Source organism: Neodiprion pinetum, chromosome 2 (assembly GCF_021155775.2).
Source record: "Neodiprion pinetum isolate iyNeoPine1 chromosome 2, iyNeoPine1.2, whole genome shotgun sequence".
In the NCBI taxonomy this organism is placed as follows: domain Eukaryota; kingdom Metazoa; phylum Arthropoda; class Insecta; order Hymenoptera; family Diprionidae; genus Neodiprion; species Neodiprion pinetum.
The window spans coordinates 36,442,211-36,459,668 of NC_060233.1; the positions used below are offsets into that span (position 1 = coordinate 36,442,211).

At 37.9% G+C, this 17,458-nt stretch overlaps 1 protein-coding gene across 2 annotated transcripts; it reads left to right on the forward strand.

Annotated features, from left to right (window-relative positions):
- The first annotated feature begins 302 nt into the window (after positions 1-302).
- Vps13D (vacuolar protein sorting 13D) lies at positions 303-17,195 on the forward strand. Of its 2 annotated transcripts, XM_046612664.2 has the most exons (24): positions 303-1,002; positions 1,171-1,361; positions 1,442-1,679; positions 1,742-1,938; positions 2,252-2,419; positions 2,485-2,722; positions 3,152-9,897; positions 10,047-10,203; positions 10,323-10,551; positions 10,639-10,891; positions 10,996-11,364; positions 11,488-11,676; positions 11,991-12,314; positions 12,436-12,628; positions 12,707-12,889; positions 12,975-13,205; positions 13,459-13,485; positions 14,017-14,177; positions 14,329-14,943; positions 15,101-15,283; positions 15,451-15,822; positions 16,106-16,218; positions 16,331-16,760; positions 16,932-17,195. In XM_046612664.2, the coding sequence occupies exons 1-24, from the start codon at positions 906-908 to the stop codon at positions 17,031-17,033; spliced, it is 12,006 nt and encodes a 4,001-aa protein (XP_046468620.1). In that variant the 5' UTR covers positions 303-905; the 3' UTR covers positions 17,034-17,195. The 2 variants fall into 2 exon arrangements, with proteins under 2 accessions (XP_046468620.1, XP_046468621.1); XM_046612665.2 differs by lacking the exon at positions 13,459-13,485.
- The last annotated feature ends 263 nt before the right edge of the window (positions 17,196-17,458 follow it).

The following is a 17,458-nucleotide window of genomic DNA, read 5'->3' on the forward strand; positions in this document are numbered from 1 at the left end:
CTTGTGTCGATATTTCTGGTGTAACCGGCCAATCTGGATAAAGGAATACACCAGAAATAGCAACACAAGTCGACTTGAGTCAGTAAATGGAAAGCACCCAATATAGCTCAGTCGTTCAGTGTACAAATAAGCTTTCGGTTTCGAAAATACCGCGCAAACCGCCGTTGCGATAAAGGCCAGACCAGACACTTGATGAGTAAAGCGTCCATTCAGTAGTCCATAATGACGCGCCAAGTCCTACATCTGTTACTGATTTGTTGTTCATGCCCCAACCAGAGAACTGAGATCAGCGGTCATGGAGACTGTACAAGGAGCACGAACTTCATTTACACATAATGTACCTATATCGTTTCCCAAAGTAAGACGTTGACTAAGGCTCAGTCAACAAATAAGAGAGCATTAATGTTCCATAAGTACCACTGAACACGTACCAATACGGCGGAACGGGAGAGTATAAGCAGAGATCATCTCTGGCATAAGGCAGTAGAGCATCCCTGCAACCAATGACACTTCGGTGCTAAAGGAACACCAGCGACGCTGGTGATACAAAAAATAAACCTAATGTGTACGATTACTGCGACACCATTTAAGTTCGTGCTCCTTGTCAGCGGTAGTCAAATTGAAAGTTAGATGCATAATGAATCTTGTTAATGAAATTAACCGACGATTTGAAGGGACAAGAGTTTCAATAAATCATAAAAAATAACTGTCATTTAGTAACATGTTATAAATGTTAGTTAAATGAGTAATTGTCGACAACTAGAATTAACAAGAATTGTCGTTATAAAGAAATGTCACTCTATGTATGCTGATAAATTTCTACATTCATAATCTGAAAATATTCAGTACGCATAATATCTTACGTGGTGTACTATAATATCTAAATTTAAAACTCACTTGTCATCATGTTGGAAGGCCTTGTTGCTTGGATACTGAACAATTACTTGGGAAAATATGTGGAAAATTTAAACACTGATCAATTAAGCATCGCTCTACTGTCAGGTAAGGTTACGGTACTCTAAGAATTAATTTTGTTTTGATATATTGAAATCAATGAATCAATCTTTAAAAGTAAGTTCCTAACATGGGTCATTTGCGAATACTCTAACTCGATTATCCACTAGAAAAAACATTGGCGTCGATAATTCATACTTAATTGTTTTTCCACAGGTGAGGTGGAATTAGAAAATTTGCCTTTAAAACGAGAAGCTCTACGACATATCGGATTCCCAGTTGAGGTCAAAGCAGGATTCGTAGGCAAAGTTCGCCTGCATGTACCAGTAACACAAATTCGTACTGCACCATGGGTGATAGTTATAGAACAATTATATCTAGTGGCAGGGCCAATATGCCTCAACGAGGTTAGTTCACACATACATATGACGTTCTTCCTATAATCAAGTGACCTGTTAAAGCAACAATCATGCCATTAATTTCATAGTATGACAACGAGGCAGAGGAACATGCCGCCCAAGAATACAAACTGGGTAGATTAGATATGCTGGAGGCAAGGTGGCGGGCAGATACAGAACGCGAGCCTGGATATTATGCTACCAGCTACAGTTCGTGGCTAAACTATGGTACATCACTAGTAACAAATATAATCGAAAACCTACAACTCAATATAAAGGATGTACACTTTAGGTACGAAGATGATGTTACGCTGTCCTCGCATGATGGTGAGTAGTGCCCAAGACGTAAATGACCTCAATTGTCTTCATAATTTTGCTATGCATTACAGGAACGGGAATTGCATTTGGCGTCACGATAGGGGCATTAACGACGCAGAGCTGTGACGCTAGCTGGATACCAGGCTCGACATCTTGGAATCTCGGGGATGCTTCATTTAAATTAATGGAACTTGGGGGCCTGTCTGTCTATTGGGATCATGTGAAAAAAGAAGAACTCCTTGGTAACTTAAATCTTGGTGACTTAGCTGTGAGTACCTGGATGCAGATCAACATCCTTGACCAAACCATTAAGACTTAGTAACACAAACACTTCACATATACATAATTACAAATAAATTTTGCTAACTTCCTTATTAAGCAAATTTTTTTTTAACATTTTGGCCACAGGTTGAACAGATTTATTCACCTAAAATCGTTCTGACAAATATCTCGCATATAGTATTATTGAATAATTATTGTGCTTCTGTTTATTCATTTTCAGTAGACATATGAGGAATGATTAAACTTTCGTCTGTCCCAAAGTGAGTAATCGTCTCCAAGTTCATTTGCATTATTTTCAGATTGCAATGAGTGAGTCCAAAAAAGGAAAGCATAAACATATTTTATCTCCTGTAAGTGCACAGGCACATATCAAGCGAGATAGATCAGAGAGACCTTTACGGTCCGTAAATAAACCAAGACTGATAGTCGATTTGCTATTGGATCAGGTTCCACTATCTGTTATTGACGTGAGTATGAAAACTTCCTCAAATGTGTTTATGTTACTGTTATCAACTACTGTAATTATTTACAGTGGCAGTACGAACAAATTGTTATGTGTATTAAGAAATTAGAATATATTGACCGTCAAAAGCAACAAAGACGTTGCCGGCCCAATGTGTCGATTAGTAATGCTCCCAAAGAATGGTGGAGATATGCTGCTCGCTGTCACATAGGCAGGGAAGCCCTCAAAGTGAAGATGTCTTGGGGGGATATCATTGAAAGAGGCAAAGAGAATGTCCTATACGTTGAGGTGTGCACAAAGCTATTAGGTCAGTTTTAGTAAATATTATTTCAATTAAACTTTGAGCATGACGAACATTAGCGGTATGCTAAATCAGGGTATCTTGATGTCAGGGAAATCTGGAAAACTGGGAACTGTTAGAGAATTTGCATCCGTCTGGAATAACCGGGAAATGTCAGGGAATGATTTGTTAATGACACTAGACACCCTGTCAATAGATACCAAGATATAGCAAATGTCAAACACAGTATTGTTTCAGTACACTGACTGCTATTGAAGATGGTAGCCACACAAATGTGAGGTGAATGTGTTGTATATAGATAATAGCAAAATTGGCAAAATTTCAAATTCAAATTTTTCGTTTTCTAAATTTAATACTTATTTATTTGATATAATTATTACTTGGTGAATTTTTGCTTTATATAATATAAACAAAGAATGTGATTTTCATTTTCAGGTACTCCTACAACAATTCTTACTGCAGAAACTAAGCAATTTAAAGATACTGTTGAAACGGAGCGCAGCTTTGATGAGTTAAGGATTTTGCGAGAGTTGGCAATGGCAAGAGTAAGACCACCGAAAATACCACAGGCTAATACACCTGCGTCACCACAAGGTCGAGGCATGCTTGTGCAGTGGTTTCCCCAGTGGTGGGGCTGGTATTCAAAAACATCCAACAATAATATTCAAAGTTCATCCACATTCGAAGGAGAACTTTTAGATGCACTAGCTGATACTATGGACGATGATACTTTGATACGAAGAGATACTATTTTTGGGCAATTCAATTTCACATTGTCAAAGGGCGCGGTACGGCTTTGTACATGTAAATGTAACACAGAGGATACTCAAACTGTTATGGAACTACAATTCGAAAAAGTTAATCTGAATTATGAGTCCCGACCGAGATATGGGTCACACAGATTTTCCATAAGCTTAGGAGCTTTGTTTTTACATGATTATTTGACGGAAAGTTCTACTTTTCCAGTATTGGTACAACCGCAGACTGCATCTGTTGCCACTAATAGATTACGAGGCTCCTCAGATAAGTTACCAATGCAGCCCCTTTTCGAACTCATTTACGAGAAAAAACCATTTCATACAAACACAGATCATTCTCTGCAAGTCAATTCCAAGTCACTCGATGTTGTATATAACCCAGTCGCAATGCGTTGGCTAATTGACTTCACTTGTAAACCATACAGACATGCATCAAACCAAAAATTACAAGCTATGAAACGCAGAACACGTAAACAGCTTATGAAGAATTGGGAACAAATTTTGGAGGGTGATCTAGTTCATCGTACCACGTGGGATTTACAGTTTGATATCTCAGCACCACAAATTTTGTTAGTCGAGAGATTTACAGACTCGAATGCTGCGGTCATTGTTGTTGATTTTGGAAGGTTGCATTTGACTAATGGCGCAGAAAAAGATGAAGTTATAATCAGACCTGGGTCATCAAACAGTGATGATGATGAGAAATATGCAACACCTTGCTCTACTCCACCTGGAAGCAAAGAGAATGGCTCATTGCAAGACCTTCAAGGTTTATCAGATGCAGTATTGCATCAGAAGCTCTATGATCAATATGTTGTAGAATTATCAGACTTACAAGTTTTGGTTGGCAAAGTACGAGATCATTGGAAGCACGCACGTACCAGGGGAATGTCTAGTTTACACGTGTTGGAACGATTCAATATTTCACTTCAGATTGAGAGACGTGTGGTAACAACTACAGATCCCCAGTTTCCTTCGATCACAGTGTCCGGCAATTTACCCAGATTGGTTGTACATGTGAATGAGCAAAAAGTTGAAGCCATACGTTCAATGTATAATTTATTATTGCAGTTATCTAATGTATCTGAAAATGAGAAGGGGAACACAGAAAGCCTGGAACCCGGAAGTCCGAAAAAAGAGGAAAGTCCTGACAGAACATTATCTCGGTTAATGATGATTCAGTTTATAATTGATCAAATGACATTTGAACTACAATCACGGGGACGCAGCGTTGCAGAACTCCAAGTCTCTGGAGTCAGAATTGCATTGAGCAAAAGGCCAGCTGATCTGAGTGCATCACTGTCGGTTCACAGCCTGCTCCTTGTTGATGCCCTACAAGAATTTGGACCAGATTTTGAACTTTTGGTTGCTAGTCACAAGCATGTGGGAATGGATAGTGTATCAGGTAGTCTGCGAGACTCTGAACCGGTTTCTCCAACATCACCAGTGTCTCCAGGATCCCCAGATCCAACTTTACCTAGAAGATTAACATCTCCCGTTGCTCTAACTCGAGCTTTGTCCACACTAGTTAGGGACTCCAAGACGTCTAGTCCTCCAAAAACCAATTCCTTTATAGGACTAGATCAGTTAGATTCTGAGGCTTTAATTACCATCGAACTAGTCCTAGTAGATGATATCTCGGAAAATATTCGCGTTGCTAACATACAATTCAATAACTTGGATATAATTGCCAATCAAGAGACCATAGTAGAGCTGATAGGCTTTGTGAGAAGAGTGTTTCCTACGCATAAATCAATTTCGAAACGTGTAGAAAGACTTGGTTCCTTAACAAGTCAAACTCCCGAAACGAAAACATTGACAAGAACAGAAATCACGTTCGATTTTCACAGATTAAACGTTCTACTTCTACGAGCTGTTATGCAAGACAGTCAACTGATTGGTCAGAAGATAGCTACAGCAACTATGTCGGATGCTAGAATACAAGCAACTCTAGACAGTAATGCTCAAGTTTCGGGATCATTAGGAGGCTTACAAGTACTGGATCAGACTCTGACAGGGAAAATGCATCAAAGAATCTTGAGCGTTGGCAGGGATCCGATCGCCGATCCACCCCACCACCCGTTGGAGCATTTTGCAAATTTATCCAGCCAGCCAGAAGCCTTTCGATTTTCCGTGAATAGATGTTATAAACAACTATCTCAGTCAGATAGTTTTGTAACATTAGCTGAAGTAACTATCCGCATTGGAAGTGTCTGGTACACGCATGCTCCTCATCTAATATCTGAGCTACGGTCATGTGCAGATGAATTCAAGCAATATTTGAGTAACTTCGCTCGCCAAATCGGAGCGGCTGCTACAGACATGGCAATTGGATTAGTCCATGCAGAGGAATGGGCAGCACCACCTCGAAAACGTTTACCAAGCTTATCTTTAGATGGCACAGACAATTGTGGATCATTGTGTTTAAAACTCGATGCTGTCTTAGACAGTCCAGTTCTAGTACTGCCGCGATCTTCTCATAGCACTCAAGTTTTCGTCGCCCATCTAGGTACAATGGCTCTGCAACATGATCCGCCAATTGATCAGACTGCGAATCAAAAATTAACTTTGGAAGTGCGTGATATGAATTTATACTCTTTGGATACTTCATTGAAAGGTAATTTGGTTACTGGAACTTCTCCGATGAGAGCTGAAGAAATGTATTGCTGCAAGGAATATGGGAAACCCATTTTACATGATACTGGATTGAGAATAGCTTTAGAGAAGGAACATGCGAGTTTATTCATGACTCCAAGTTTTCCACTAGAATGTGAGCATCCAAATAATCCTGTCATTCAAGTTCGTGGCACTGTAGTAACTCCTTTAAAAGTATCACTATCCCGAGGACAGTATGAGCAACTTTTAGACACAGTTCATAGATTGGTGAATAGTTCCAATATAGAACTAGTTCCAACAGAGCAAAAAAGTACAAGCGCCAAAGTATCTAACTATTCTGAGAGATTTGACCTTTCAATAAAGGTTTTGTTTGAACTGCCCGTGCTGAGTGTAGAATTAAAGCAAGATCACCTAGAACAACCTCTAGTGGATTTGTCAATGCAAGACTTTGTTGTCAAGTACGAAAAGCTAACAAAATGTGAATCTACAATAGAAGTAGCACTCAAATCCTTACTTATGGAAGACCTTTTGTGTCCAGTTGGATCTAGGCATAGATACATGATGCAATCTTCAGCACCTATTCGAGCAAAACTACCAGCTGGTGTTTCAAAGTCGTGCCCTGATTTGCCGTTTGTGCAAAGGTGGAAACGCGATTTTGGCAGGGGTAGTTTACCCGATAGACTTGAAACAGATACTTTATATGGAGCTGTACCTGCACATTGGCGGAGACAACCTATTTCGCAGCTAGATACACCAAATACTCCACCGCCTTCACCTGGAGCAATAGTTAGTGAAGAAAATTTGGTATTGATCAGCATAACCATGACACAAGTAGATCCGATGATCACAGACAACGAAATACAACGGAAATCTATCTGTGTCGATTTTAACTGTCTGGATCTAGTGGTTAGTGTTGAATCTTGGATGGTTGTACTTGATTTTCTAGGAATTGGATCTCCAGTTAATTCAGATCCCCATGTAACTTTGCATGAAGAGTTTTTAGATGTTGATCAAGTTGATGGAACTGAAGAGTTTCCATTATACTCTGAAATAGAAGTTGAAATAAGGTCTCTGACTCTAGTTTTAACACAATTGGAAAGGGAAATTGCAAAAGCAAATATATCAAATGCAAGTGTACATATTTTAAAATCAAGCCACAGAACTAAAACATCCGGATCACTTGGATCCATGTCTTTATTGGATTTGACTCCTCATGGCAGACTTTATCGTGAAAGATTTTTATCATCTGGTAGGGAAGCGCTTAATTTTCAATATTTGAGTTACCTGGATGCTCAAGACAGACCTTATGACGCACAACTAAAGTTAAAAATGTCAGCAGTACATTATGTCCACACACAAAGATTTCTAGCAGAGTTGCAGGCCTTTTTTGGACACTTTTCTCAACTAAGAACTGTTATGGTAAATCTTCGAAATGACGGAGGAACTGTACTAGATGTGAACAAAAGAGATATGCGCTTGTCCTTTGAACTTCATGCTGGTGCACCAGTTATATTACTTCCTGTGAGCTCACGATCAGAGGAATTGATTCTTTTAAACCTTGGAGAATTGAGTGCTCACAATTCTTTCAAATTCGCCGATAAAGTGAAAACTTGTCTTATAGATGTAATGCTACTGGAATTAGTTAACATGGATGTTTATACAGCAAAAAGACTTAAGTCTGACGATCATTGTCATAGCATAGACGTTTTAACCATAGGTAGTTTCTTAGTAGAAAAGCTAGGTCCATCCTTATTAACAGAAAAGTGCCACTTGAAGCTTGAAGTAGAGAGAAATTTAGACACATACATCAGCAGGGATTTTCCAGACTGGAGCATTCACGGAATTTTGTCTACAATGGATTGTGCACTAGATCCAGCGCAGTATATGTTGATTCGTGGATTACTTTCTTATAACATTGGCGAAAGTTTGGATGACTTACGTCTGTTGATGGAAGATCTGAATAATGACGAATATTTCAATAATATGGAAGATACGTCTGAGAAAGTATGGACTAAGTCATGTATTAGCCTAGAATTGGTTAATGTTACCGTTGCATTGCATCCAAACCATGGCTTAGCCGCTCTGGCATGTGTTAACTTTATAAAATCACGGCTTACTTTGGATTCATTGAGTGATGGCTCGCAAGATATAGATTTGGTTTCTCAAGAAATTTTGGTAACTGATACCCGATTCCAAGATGAACCTGTCAACCACCGATCAAATGTTTTCACGAGTATTCTACAGCCCTTAAGAAATTCAGGGAGTATTGAGAATCACGTTCAAGCCGAAGTACATCATAGAAGACGAAGACATAACGTAGCTACTACAATCATATTACATAGTATGCGACTTACTGCAATACTGGATTGGTGGGAAGCAGTTAAAGACTTCATAATTTTGAACGCACCCGAACCTGATCCAATAATTGGAATTGTTCCAATGGTTGTTCTACAAGACAACGATGAGACCAATGTAACGAATAACATACCATTTGAACTGAAACTCAATATTACAGATTCTGAGTTAGTCATTGTTGAGAATACTGCACTCTGGGATACCAATGCGGTCATATTAAAATCTACTACAGTGTTGGCATACAGATCGGCACCCCAATTTGGGGAAAAACCACTATCTTGCAATTTATCGCGTTGCGAATTATTTTCCTGCATTTTAGGACTTGAAGATGAAACAGCATTGTCTATCATTGATCCAGTTGGGGCGAGCTTTGACTTAACACAAGAGAAGTGTCTAGAGATACAACTGCAACCGTTGAGTGTGAGATTAAGCTACCACGACATTACAATGTTCACTAGAATGCTCCATTCACTTCCTAAACAAACTTTGTGGGCTAAGCAACGGTCTAATGGACCACCAGCGAATGCGAAGAGCCATGTTATGAAACTTTCTGCTCTTGGATTTGCAGAAACTGATTGTGAAGCAGCTCTAAATCGCTGTAATGGTCAACTTGACGATGCTGCTTTATGGCTAACACAAAATGCTATTCCGAATACTCAAGCCAGTGCGAGTAACGTACTTTTTGTTCAAGATATGGAGCTACAAACTCCATGTTTAAGAATTTGCATTATAGATGATTGTAGAGATGCCGATGTACCTCTGTTAGAAATGACAATGTCAGAACTATCACTGAAACAGTCATTACCAGGACCTGGGACAGCATCAGCGAATTTCAGCGTAGACTATTACAACAGAGTCTTGAGTGGCTGGGAACCATTTATAGAACCGTGGAGAGCTACATTTCAGTGGGAACAAACTCTCACAAATTCATTAGCTTTGAAAAGATTCCAAGTTTCAATTAATTCTGAGGACTCAGTTAATGTTAATATAACATCGACCTTGGTAGAACTTGTAAAATTGGTTAAAGACAATTGGATGCAAGATTATTACTTGTCTAATAAAGATTCAGCACTGAGCAAGTCATTTGGAAGCCCTCCAGGATATCGTAGACGATCACCGTTTGTTCCCTTTGCATTAAAAAATGAAACTGGATCTAAATTGTGGTTTAAAACCATTATTGCAACAGCAGATACCGTCAGCGATTTTAGTGGTAGTTCAAAGGCGAATAATACGTTGGAACTAGACATGACTTGGATCGAAGTTTCTCCAGGAGAAACAATTCCCTTCACATTTGAAGGTAGAGGAAAGTTGAGGCACCATTCTACACATATTGTCAGAAGACATCAAGTATCTGTTTTAGTAGATGGCTGGAGAGCAGTGGAACCTGTCACTGTTGACAGAGTTGGAGTTTACTTTCGTCATGCAAATGCAGATATCATTGGTAGTTCACAGGTAACACAATGAAATTTTACTACATAGCTAGAATTAAGACAAGTCTGCATATTCTATCGATTTAAATGAGTTTTGTTAAAAAAACTGTATGCTGTTTTTATTATAATATGAATTTATCGCAATATGCAATTTCTTTTTATTGTTCCCAGTCGCAATTAATGTTTCCAAAGGCTAGAGTCGTTTTTGCTGTTGAACTCGAAGGATCAGCACGGAAACTTGTGACTGTTAGATCTGCTCTACAAGTTATCAATAAACTGGACTATGCTGTGGAAATTAAACTGGAAAAACCAGTCAATCACCATGGAAGTTAGTATATGATTACTTTTATAATTTTATTGATATCAGAACTGATACAGAATGATTTAGTATTCTCTTCAAACTGAAGTGTATATGAGACAAAATTAACCTCATGACGTTTTTTACAGTTCCTTTGGTGGGTCCAACTGTAAATGGAAAAATATTGCAAGTAGCTGCGAAAACAGTGGTATCAGTACCGTTGATGCATACGGGAGCACATATGTGGCTGAGGCCAATATATCCAAACCGGTTGTTTCAGTTTTGCGTAGAACCTATTGATTGGTCAATTGTGAGGAAACCATCAGAAGTAACTGAAATTCATACCACTTGTAAAACTAATCAAAATCATGTATTCAGGTATATTGAAAGATTTGGAGTTAATTGTAAAATTGTACTGTCTGGCGGAATGTGTAATATGTATCTGTAAATGTATATTCATTGCAGAATGTGTGTTGCCATAAAACGGGATAACTACCCGCCTGATGCCAGTCAAACAGCTCCAACAATTCCAGCACATACCATCCTATTCCTGGCTCCTATCACCTTAACTAATTTGCTTCCACATGAGATAGCATACACTGCTGGATCTGAAAGTAGCAGAATTCCTCCAGGCAGGAATGCTGATCTACATATTTCAAATAACGATGGACCATTAGAAATAAACATTCAATTGGAAGGATATCCAGGTGTTGGAACGGTGAGAGATTAATTGCTGAGGGACTATCGTGAAAAAAAATAAATAAATAATGGCCCACTGATTCAAATGCTTATTTTGGTATGTGAAAATACATTTTCTTACAGCTATTGTTGCCTCAAAACAGTACCTCTTTTACGGGTCGAATGAGGCTGACGGATTCTTCTGGCAGAATACTATTTTTGAATGCTGCAGTTGTCGTGGAAAAAGGCTCAGCATTGCGAATTAATATAACTGCGCCGTATTGGATCATAAATAAAACAGGATTGCCATTGGTATTTAGACAAGAAGGTGTAGGTGTAGAAACGGCTGGTCAGTTTGAAGAACATGAAAGAGCTCGAATGGTGGCTCCATTATTATTTTCATTTAGTGATGACGAGGCAAGCAGAACATTAGTTGTCAGAGTCGGGACTGGTGTACATCCATATGGATCTCCGCAATGGTGTCAACAATTCCACCTGCAACTTGGTGTTCAAGTCAGTCCCATATTGATTTCTAGGCATATTAGATACATACATAATACTATAATAGGTGGTAATGACGCTAAAACTAAAAAGTACATATACATCTTAAAACACTGAATTACCTCAACTTTTTAGGTACACCGTCTACGGGTTAGTTTACGTGATGGAAGACCAGACATTGTATACTTAATTGGTGTGGCGACTAGAGCTGCACGAGGCAGATATAGTGCTACTACCGTTGTCACACTGTCGCCCAGATATCAGCTGCACAATAGATCATCCTGTACCTTGGAATTGGCTCAAAAGTGCTTCACTACTACAGTGGTAAGAAAATCATGCTTAATAGCTTTACTGCTGCTGGCTCCAATGGGATCCACTCGGCAGTGTCAGCGACTCTGATAGTTATTATTTTCTGTTTTTTTTTGTAATACCAGTTGTAAGTTGCCTATCGAGGTAGGTCATACCTAAACGTCATATCTAAAAAAGTCTTAATAAAAAATGACAACTTTGGAATATATTCAAAGAAGATATTTTCAAGCTAATTATGTATGTTGCAGACTTCAATTCGCATCGATTTCTATAGTTCTAAATTTTTCGCCCATATTTTTTAAATATTAATTCATTTTTAAAATTTGCAGAGCCACCCAGACGCACAAGCAACATATATAACAGCAATGCCAGACTGTTATATGCCATTCCACTGGCCTAGATTGGATAAAGACCAACTTTTGTGTGTCAGAGTGATTGATGTAACCAACTGTATGTGGTCTGGAGGGATTAGATTAGATGGTAATCATTCACTGACAATCAACATCAGAGATGCTGCAGGAAAAATGCATTTCTTACGAGTTGATGTAGTTCTGCAAGAGAGTACGTATTTCGTTGTATTCACGGATGCCGACACCATGCCGCCACCAATAAGAGTTGATAATTTTTCTGAAGTACCGCTGGTCATTAACCAAGTAAGTAACGTTCCTCATAAGCAATTTTGCAATTGGCCTTGAACTTATATTCTGTTTGCTATTGAATTTGTTGACAGGGTTATGATGTAAGTATGCAATGTCCTTGTATATTTCTTTACAGACAGGAATAGCAGAGAGCCAACAGTGGACTGTCAGGCCACATTCTTCCGTGCCTTATGCATTAGACGAGCCAATCCACTCAGCTAGTTTAACAGTAACTGCCCCTGGAGGTGTTGCAGCATCATATGATCTAAATATTCTTGGAGAAACTGGAGGATTGACATACGAAAACTTTATCTATATTGCCTTCACAGGTAATTGATTAGCTTGTATCTGGAATTTTAACAGTAGGTTTCATGAGCAACTTTAAATAATATCTTGCAATCGGACAGGGACTTTCAAAGCTGATGGTGATATAAGTTCGAGAGAAAATGGTGTGGATCCTTTGGACGTAGAAACGCAGAGTCTTGTATTAGAAGCTGGCCCTGGGGGTTGGGTAGCTCTACGGCGAAAGCAATATGGAGCAAGATCCCAACTTTGGAGAATGACTAGCGACGGCCAGCTGCAGCATGAGGGTAAACAAAGCAATGTTTCGATAAATTTCTGTCTCCTTAGGAGCTTTTTATTCAGATGAAATTTGCTTTTCATAATTTCGAACAGGCTCTAGTCCACCCAGAGATAAACATTCTAGAGCACCAGACACAGTACTGGTTTTGGACATAGCTGGGACTGCACCTCAACCATTTTCGTATTGTGCTCTCGCATTGCGGAGGCCAGATCCACGCAGAAGATCCACCCAAACTTGGCAGTTCACAGATGACGGAAGATTATGTTGCGCTCATCAAAACATGTGTGTTCAATCTAAAGATGGGTTTATGGGCCTGCATGAAGGTGCGACTAGAAAAATTTCTCCCGATTATAAGTTGAACGTATTTTTTATAAGGAATAAATTTTTCAATCCAATGAATTATTTAGGAAGTATTATGCTATCGATATACCATGAATTAGTTGAAAAAATGAACAACAATGTAGAAACCTTGTGTATTACATTGAAATGTCAAGTATTTCTTTCAACCATGAAAAATTTTCATTGCAAGCTTGCTTTATTTCTCACATTACTCACTTTAGCAATAAAATGTTGCAGGGTGCGGCGTTGCCCGCTGGCAAATGTGTACGTATAGTTTTAGTATATCACACAGGTGCTGATTTTTTTCTCTAAAATCTTTATGAATATATTTGCACACAGATTTGTTCCTATTGCAAAACTCCACATTAAAAGAAACAACATTTGCTATATTTTCTTAGATTATCTGTAAATTATATTTGTACGCTGAGTATCTCCGAGTAAAGAAGAAAGAGTTGGCACTTTTGGTTTTTTTAGTATCCCTTATTTTTGCATTTGCAGAAATTTTTTTTCAATACCTTTTTTTTTAGACATATAATTCAATTGAGATCATTTTTTTTCGAAAGTTCATTTTTTATACAATTATAAAAATTATTGATATGTATAACAAATCCACCTGTGTGTTGAAAAACATTTTCTTGGTTACCTTAATGCTGCTGTTTTAAGTCTAGTTTAGTAAAACATTGTGTCAACTCCAGAATTTTATCACTCCAGGATAACTCAATCTGTATATATTCTAATTTATCCACAATTCAAAAATTGTCTTGTATGTAGTATGCAAACTAATTTTTTTTGCAGGGAGTGAAGCTGTTCTTGGTCCGCAAATGCATGTTAGCCCACCCCCGATTGAACAATGCGTTGGTAGGCAAAGATTGCGCCCTGGTTCGGGCTTTTTGTCAGTTAGAGTTTCAACTGATGGACCGACAAGAGTATTACAAGTCTTGGACATCAAAGAAAGAGTGAGCAATTTATCAGAATGGATTCCAAGTTTTAGAAATCCCAATAGTACCAATGGCGATTGAGAAATTCCAATAATTGAATGAAACTGAAAAATATTTTAAGCATTGTAACTTGTGATAAAATTTCTTTATTATAACATTTTATTTACAGAAAAAAACTTTTGCGCTACTCGAAGAACGCGATTGGTCGCACATTGCAGTAACTCAACGACCTACACATATTGGTCAAAGTGCTCCAAATGCAGATACTTGGGAATTACAGCTAAGTGTAAGATTACCAGCTGGATTAGGTCTGTCCATAGTATCACGCAGACCAGCGGAGGAATTGTTATTTGCTAGATTGGCTGGTATTGCATTGGAACTTATGCAGACGCCAGCAAGTACTGCATTGGAACTAAGTGTGGAAGATGTTCAGGTCGACAATCAATTATTCGAAGCCCAATGTTCCACTGTATTATACATCACAAGATCATCTCGCGCTGATATCGATAGTCGACCAGCGATTCATGTAGCATCTGAAAAATTACCTTCAAAAAATCAAAATGCTGAGATTTATAAACATCTAATAGTTAGCATCAAGCCGCTTTGTATGCATTTAGAAGAAAGATTACTGCTAAGGCTCGCCGCATTTGTGGGGGCTAGCAAATCTGACTTAGACGCACCAATGGATGAAAATGATTTCAAAGCACAAAGATTTATTTCAGAAGTTTCTGCTGCCCATGCCACAAGATATTATTTTGGAACGTTGAAGCTCGTGCCCAGTCAAGTAAGTAAACCGTGTATTAAAAATTGACAGTTAATTCGTGGCAACAATGTAGAATAATATACTATATAAAAACTCAATTGTATACATGTTTATGAAGATGAGCTAAATTGAACTGAAACTGTACTGAAACTTTTGGGTCTATTTTTTATATTTCTAGGTGAGATTAAGCGTTTTGACGACAACTAAACTACCTGCACAACTTCAAGCTATTAAAAAGAAATTGGGATTGACGTTAATTAAATTTGAGGATGCCACAATCGAACTAGAACCATTTATTAAAAAACATCCCTTTGAAAGTAGCCAGTTTCTTATGCATTCCATACTAAAACATTACAAAGATGTAAGTTCTAATAGTAATGATGCAAATATAAACTTAAGTCACTGTAAGCATTTATTTACTACGCTTAGGTGAAAGAGAGGAACAGTGTCAATTACTATAAAAATAATCAATAAGTCAAAATGTAATGCAAATTCATCAACATCAAGTAATTTCTAGTTTTGTTCCAGGAGTTGAAATGGCAAGCCGCTGTTATTTTAGGATCCGTGGACTTTTTGGGGAACCCATTGGGTTTTGTAAATGATGTGTCTGAAGGAGTATCAGGACTTATATACGAGGGCAGTGTGAAAACATTAGTCAAAAATGTCACTCATGGTATCTCAAACTCAGCAGCCAAAGTTACGGAATCTTTGTCTGATGGGTTAGGTCGGGTTATACTGGATGAGAGACATGAAGAAGCCAGACAAAGAATTCGTGCTAATACTACTGGGAGTAGTGATCATATAGTAGCCGGCTTAAAAGGTCTTGGATTTGGTTTGCTGGGTGGTATGACCAGCATTTTCAAACAAACATATGACGGCGCTTCTACTGAAGGTTTCCCTGTAAGTTTATTAATGAATGATAAAGTTTTTCTGACTTGTTACCGTAGTTATAGGAAAATAAGATGCCCCTAAGTGCAAGATGTATTTCTATCATTTTCACTAAATTATCGCTATTCTTAAACACACCTGATCCAAATCATCCCTAGCCATTCCGAGCAGTATTAAACGTACGTGAAAGCGTGCTTTCTAACAATTTGTTAGGGTTTTCCGGATCTGTGTCCCCATATGAGACACACCCAGATTAGAAAGGTAATTCATTTATTAATGCTAATTTGTATTTTAGGGATTCTTCACTGGTTTTGGGAAGGGTGTTGTTGGAACAATCACAAAACCAGTTGTAGGAGTGTTGGATCTGGCAACGGAAACAGCTAGTGCTGTTCGGGAGACTAGTAGGAGGTATGTATTTAACGTATTTAAATTTTTCATTAATTATAACTGATCAGTGAGGCGTATTGTGAATACATGAATATGTTGACATGTCTTATAATACATGTGTATTATGTTTTAGTGCACATCGTGCAATACCAAAGCGAGACAGACCTCCACGGGTGGCTTCTGGTCCTGCTGGCCTTCTTCCTCCATACAATAGTCATCAAGCAGAAGGACAGGAGTTTCTTTACAGTATAAATAACCACAATTATTCAGAGATATTTGTAGCCTACGAATGTTTACGTAGTGGTACTGAAGACTTGCGGGTTTTGGTATCGAATGAAAGAATCCGAGTTATATCTGGTGGTACCAAAGGTATTGTTACTGAAGTGAGTCTAGCAGAATTAGTTCATTGTCAACCGACTCATAAAATCGAAAGTAATGGGACAACACTGTACTATATTGAGTTGACATCACGGACTGAATCTGGAGCACTTAATAATATGGATGGGCCTGAATTACTGAGAAGACCGAAAGTTCGATGTGACAGTGAAGAAGTTGCGAAATGGGTGAGTTGTATTTTATTTTAAATCAGTTTCTTAGGACACAAATCATTACATGCAATGCATATCTAAAATTGCATATAAAACTGCAGGTCGCACAATTATATTGTTGCTCCACTAATTCAATTACAATTTCAGATCAATCATCAGTATTGCCATAAACATTCTGATTTTCAGGTGTCTCAGCAGATAAACTATGCCAAAGGAATGCACGAGGAACGAAGCTTGACTTTAACTTCCTCAGACAATATGCTAGATGACATGAGAAGTTATAAGTGATTTCATATGGCAATAAGTTTTTTGTACAGTTAGATTTTTTGAGTAATTCTTTCTATTCTGCTATTGTAAATTATTTCTTAATTTATTAAAATTATAATATATAAGAGACTGATCTAAAACTGGAATAGTATTGTGTGAAGTAATAAATTTTTATTAGAATAATGTGTTAAACTCTACTATGTCGAATTTACTAATTATTAACATCATGAGTACATTAAAAGCATAGAGAAAAATAGGTCGTACTTTATCAAGATCATGGCTGCAAGTAAAATTCATATTTTTTTATTCCGTCTTATTTACAATATAAGCCTATCAATGGCACTAAATTTTTCACTATTATACAGTTTACTTAAAGTAAACTAGTTTCAACCGTGGTTTCGATATTATCGAGGCGTAATCAGATAGTAGATATGTATTATTTCATT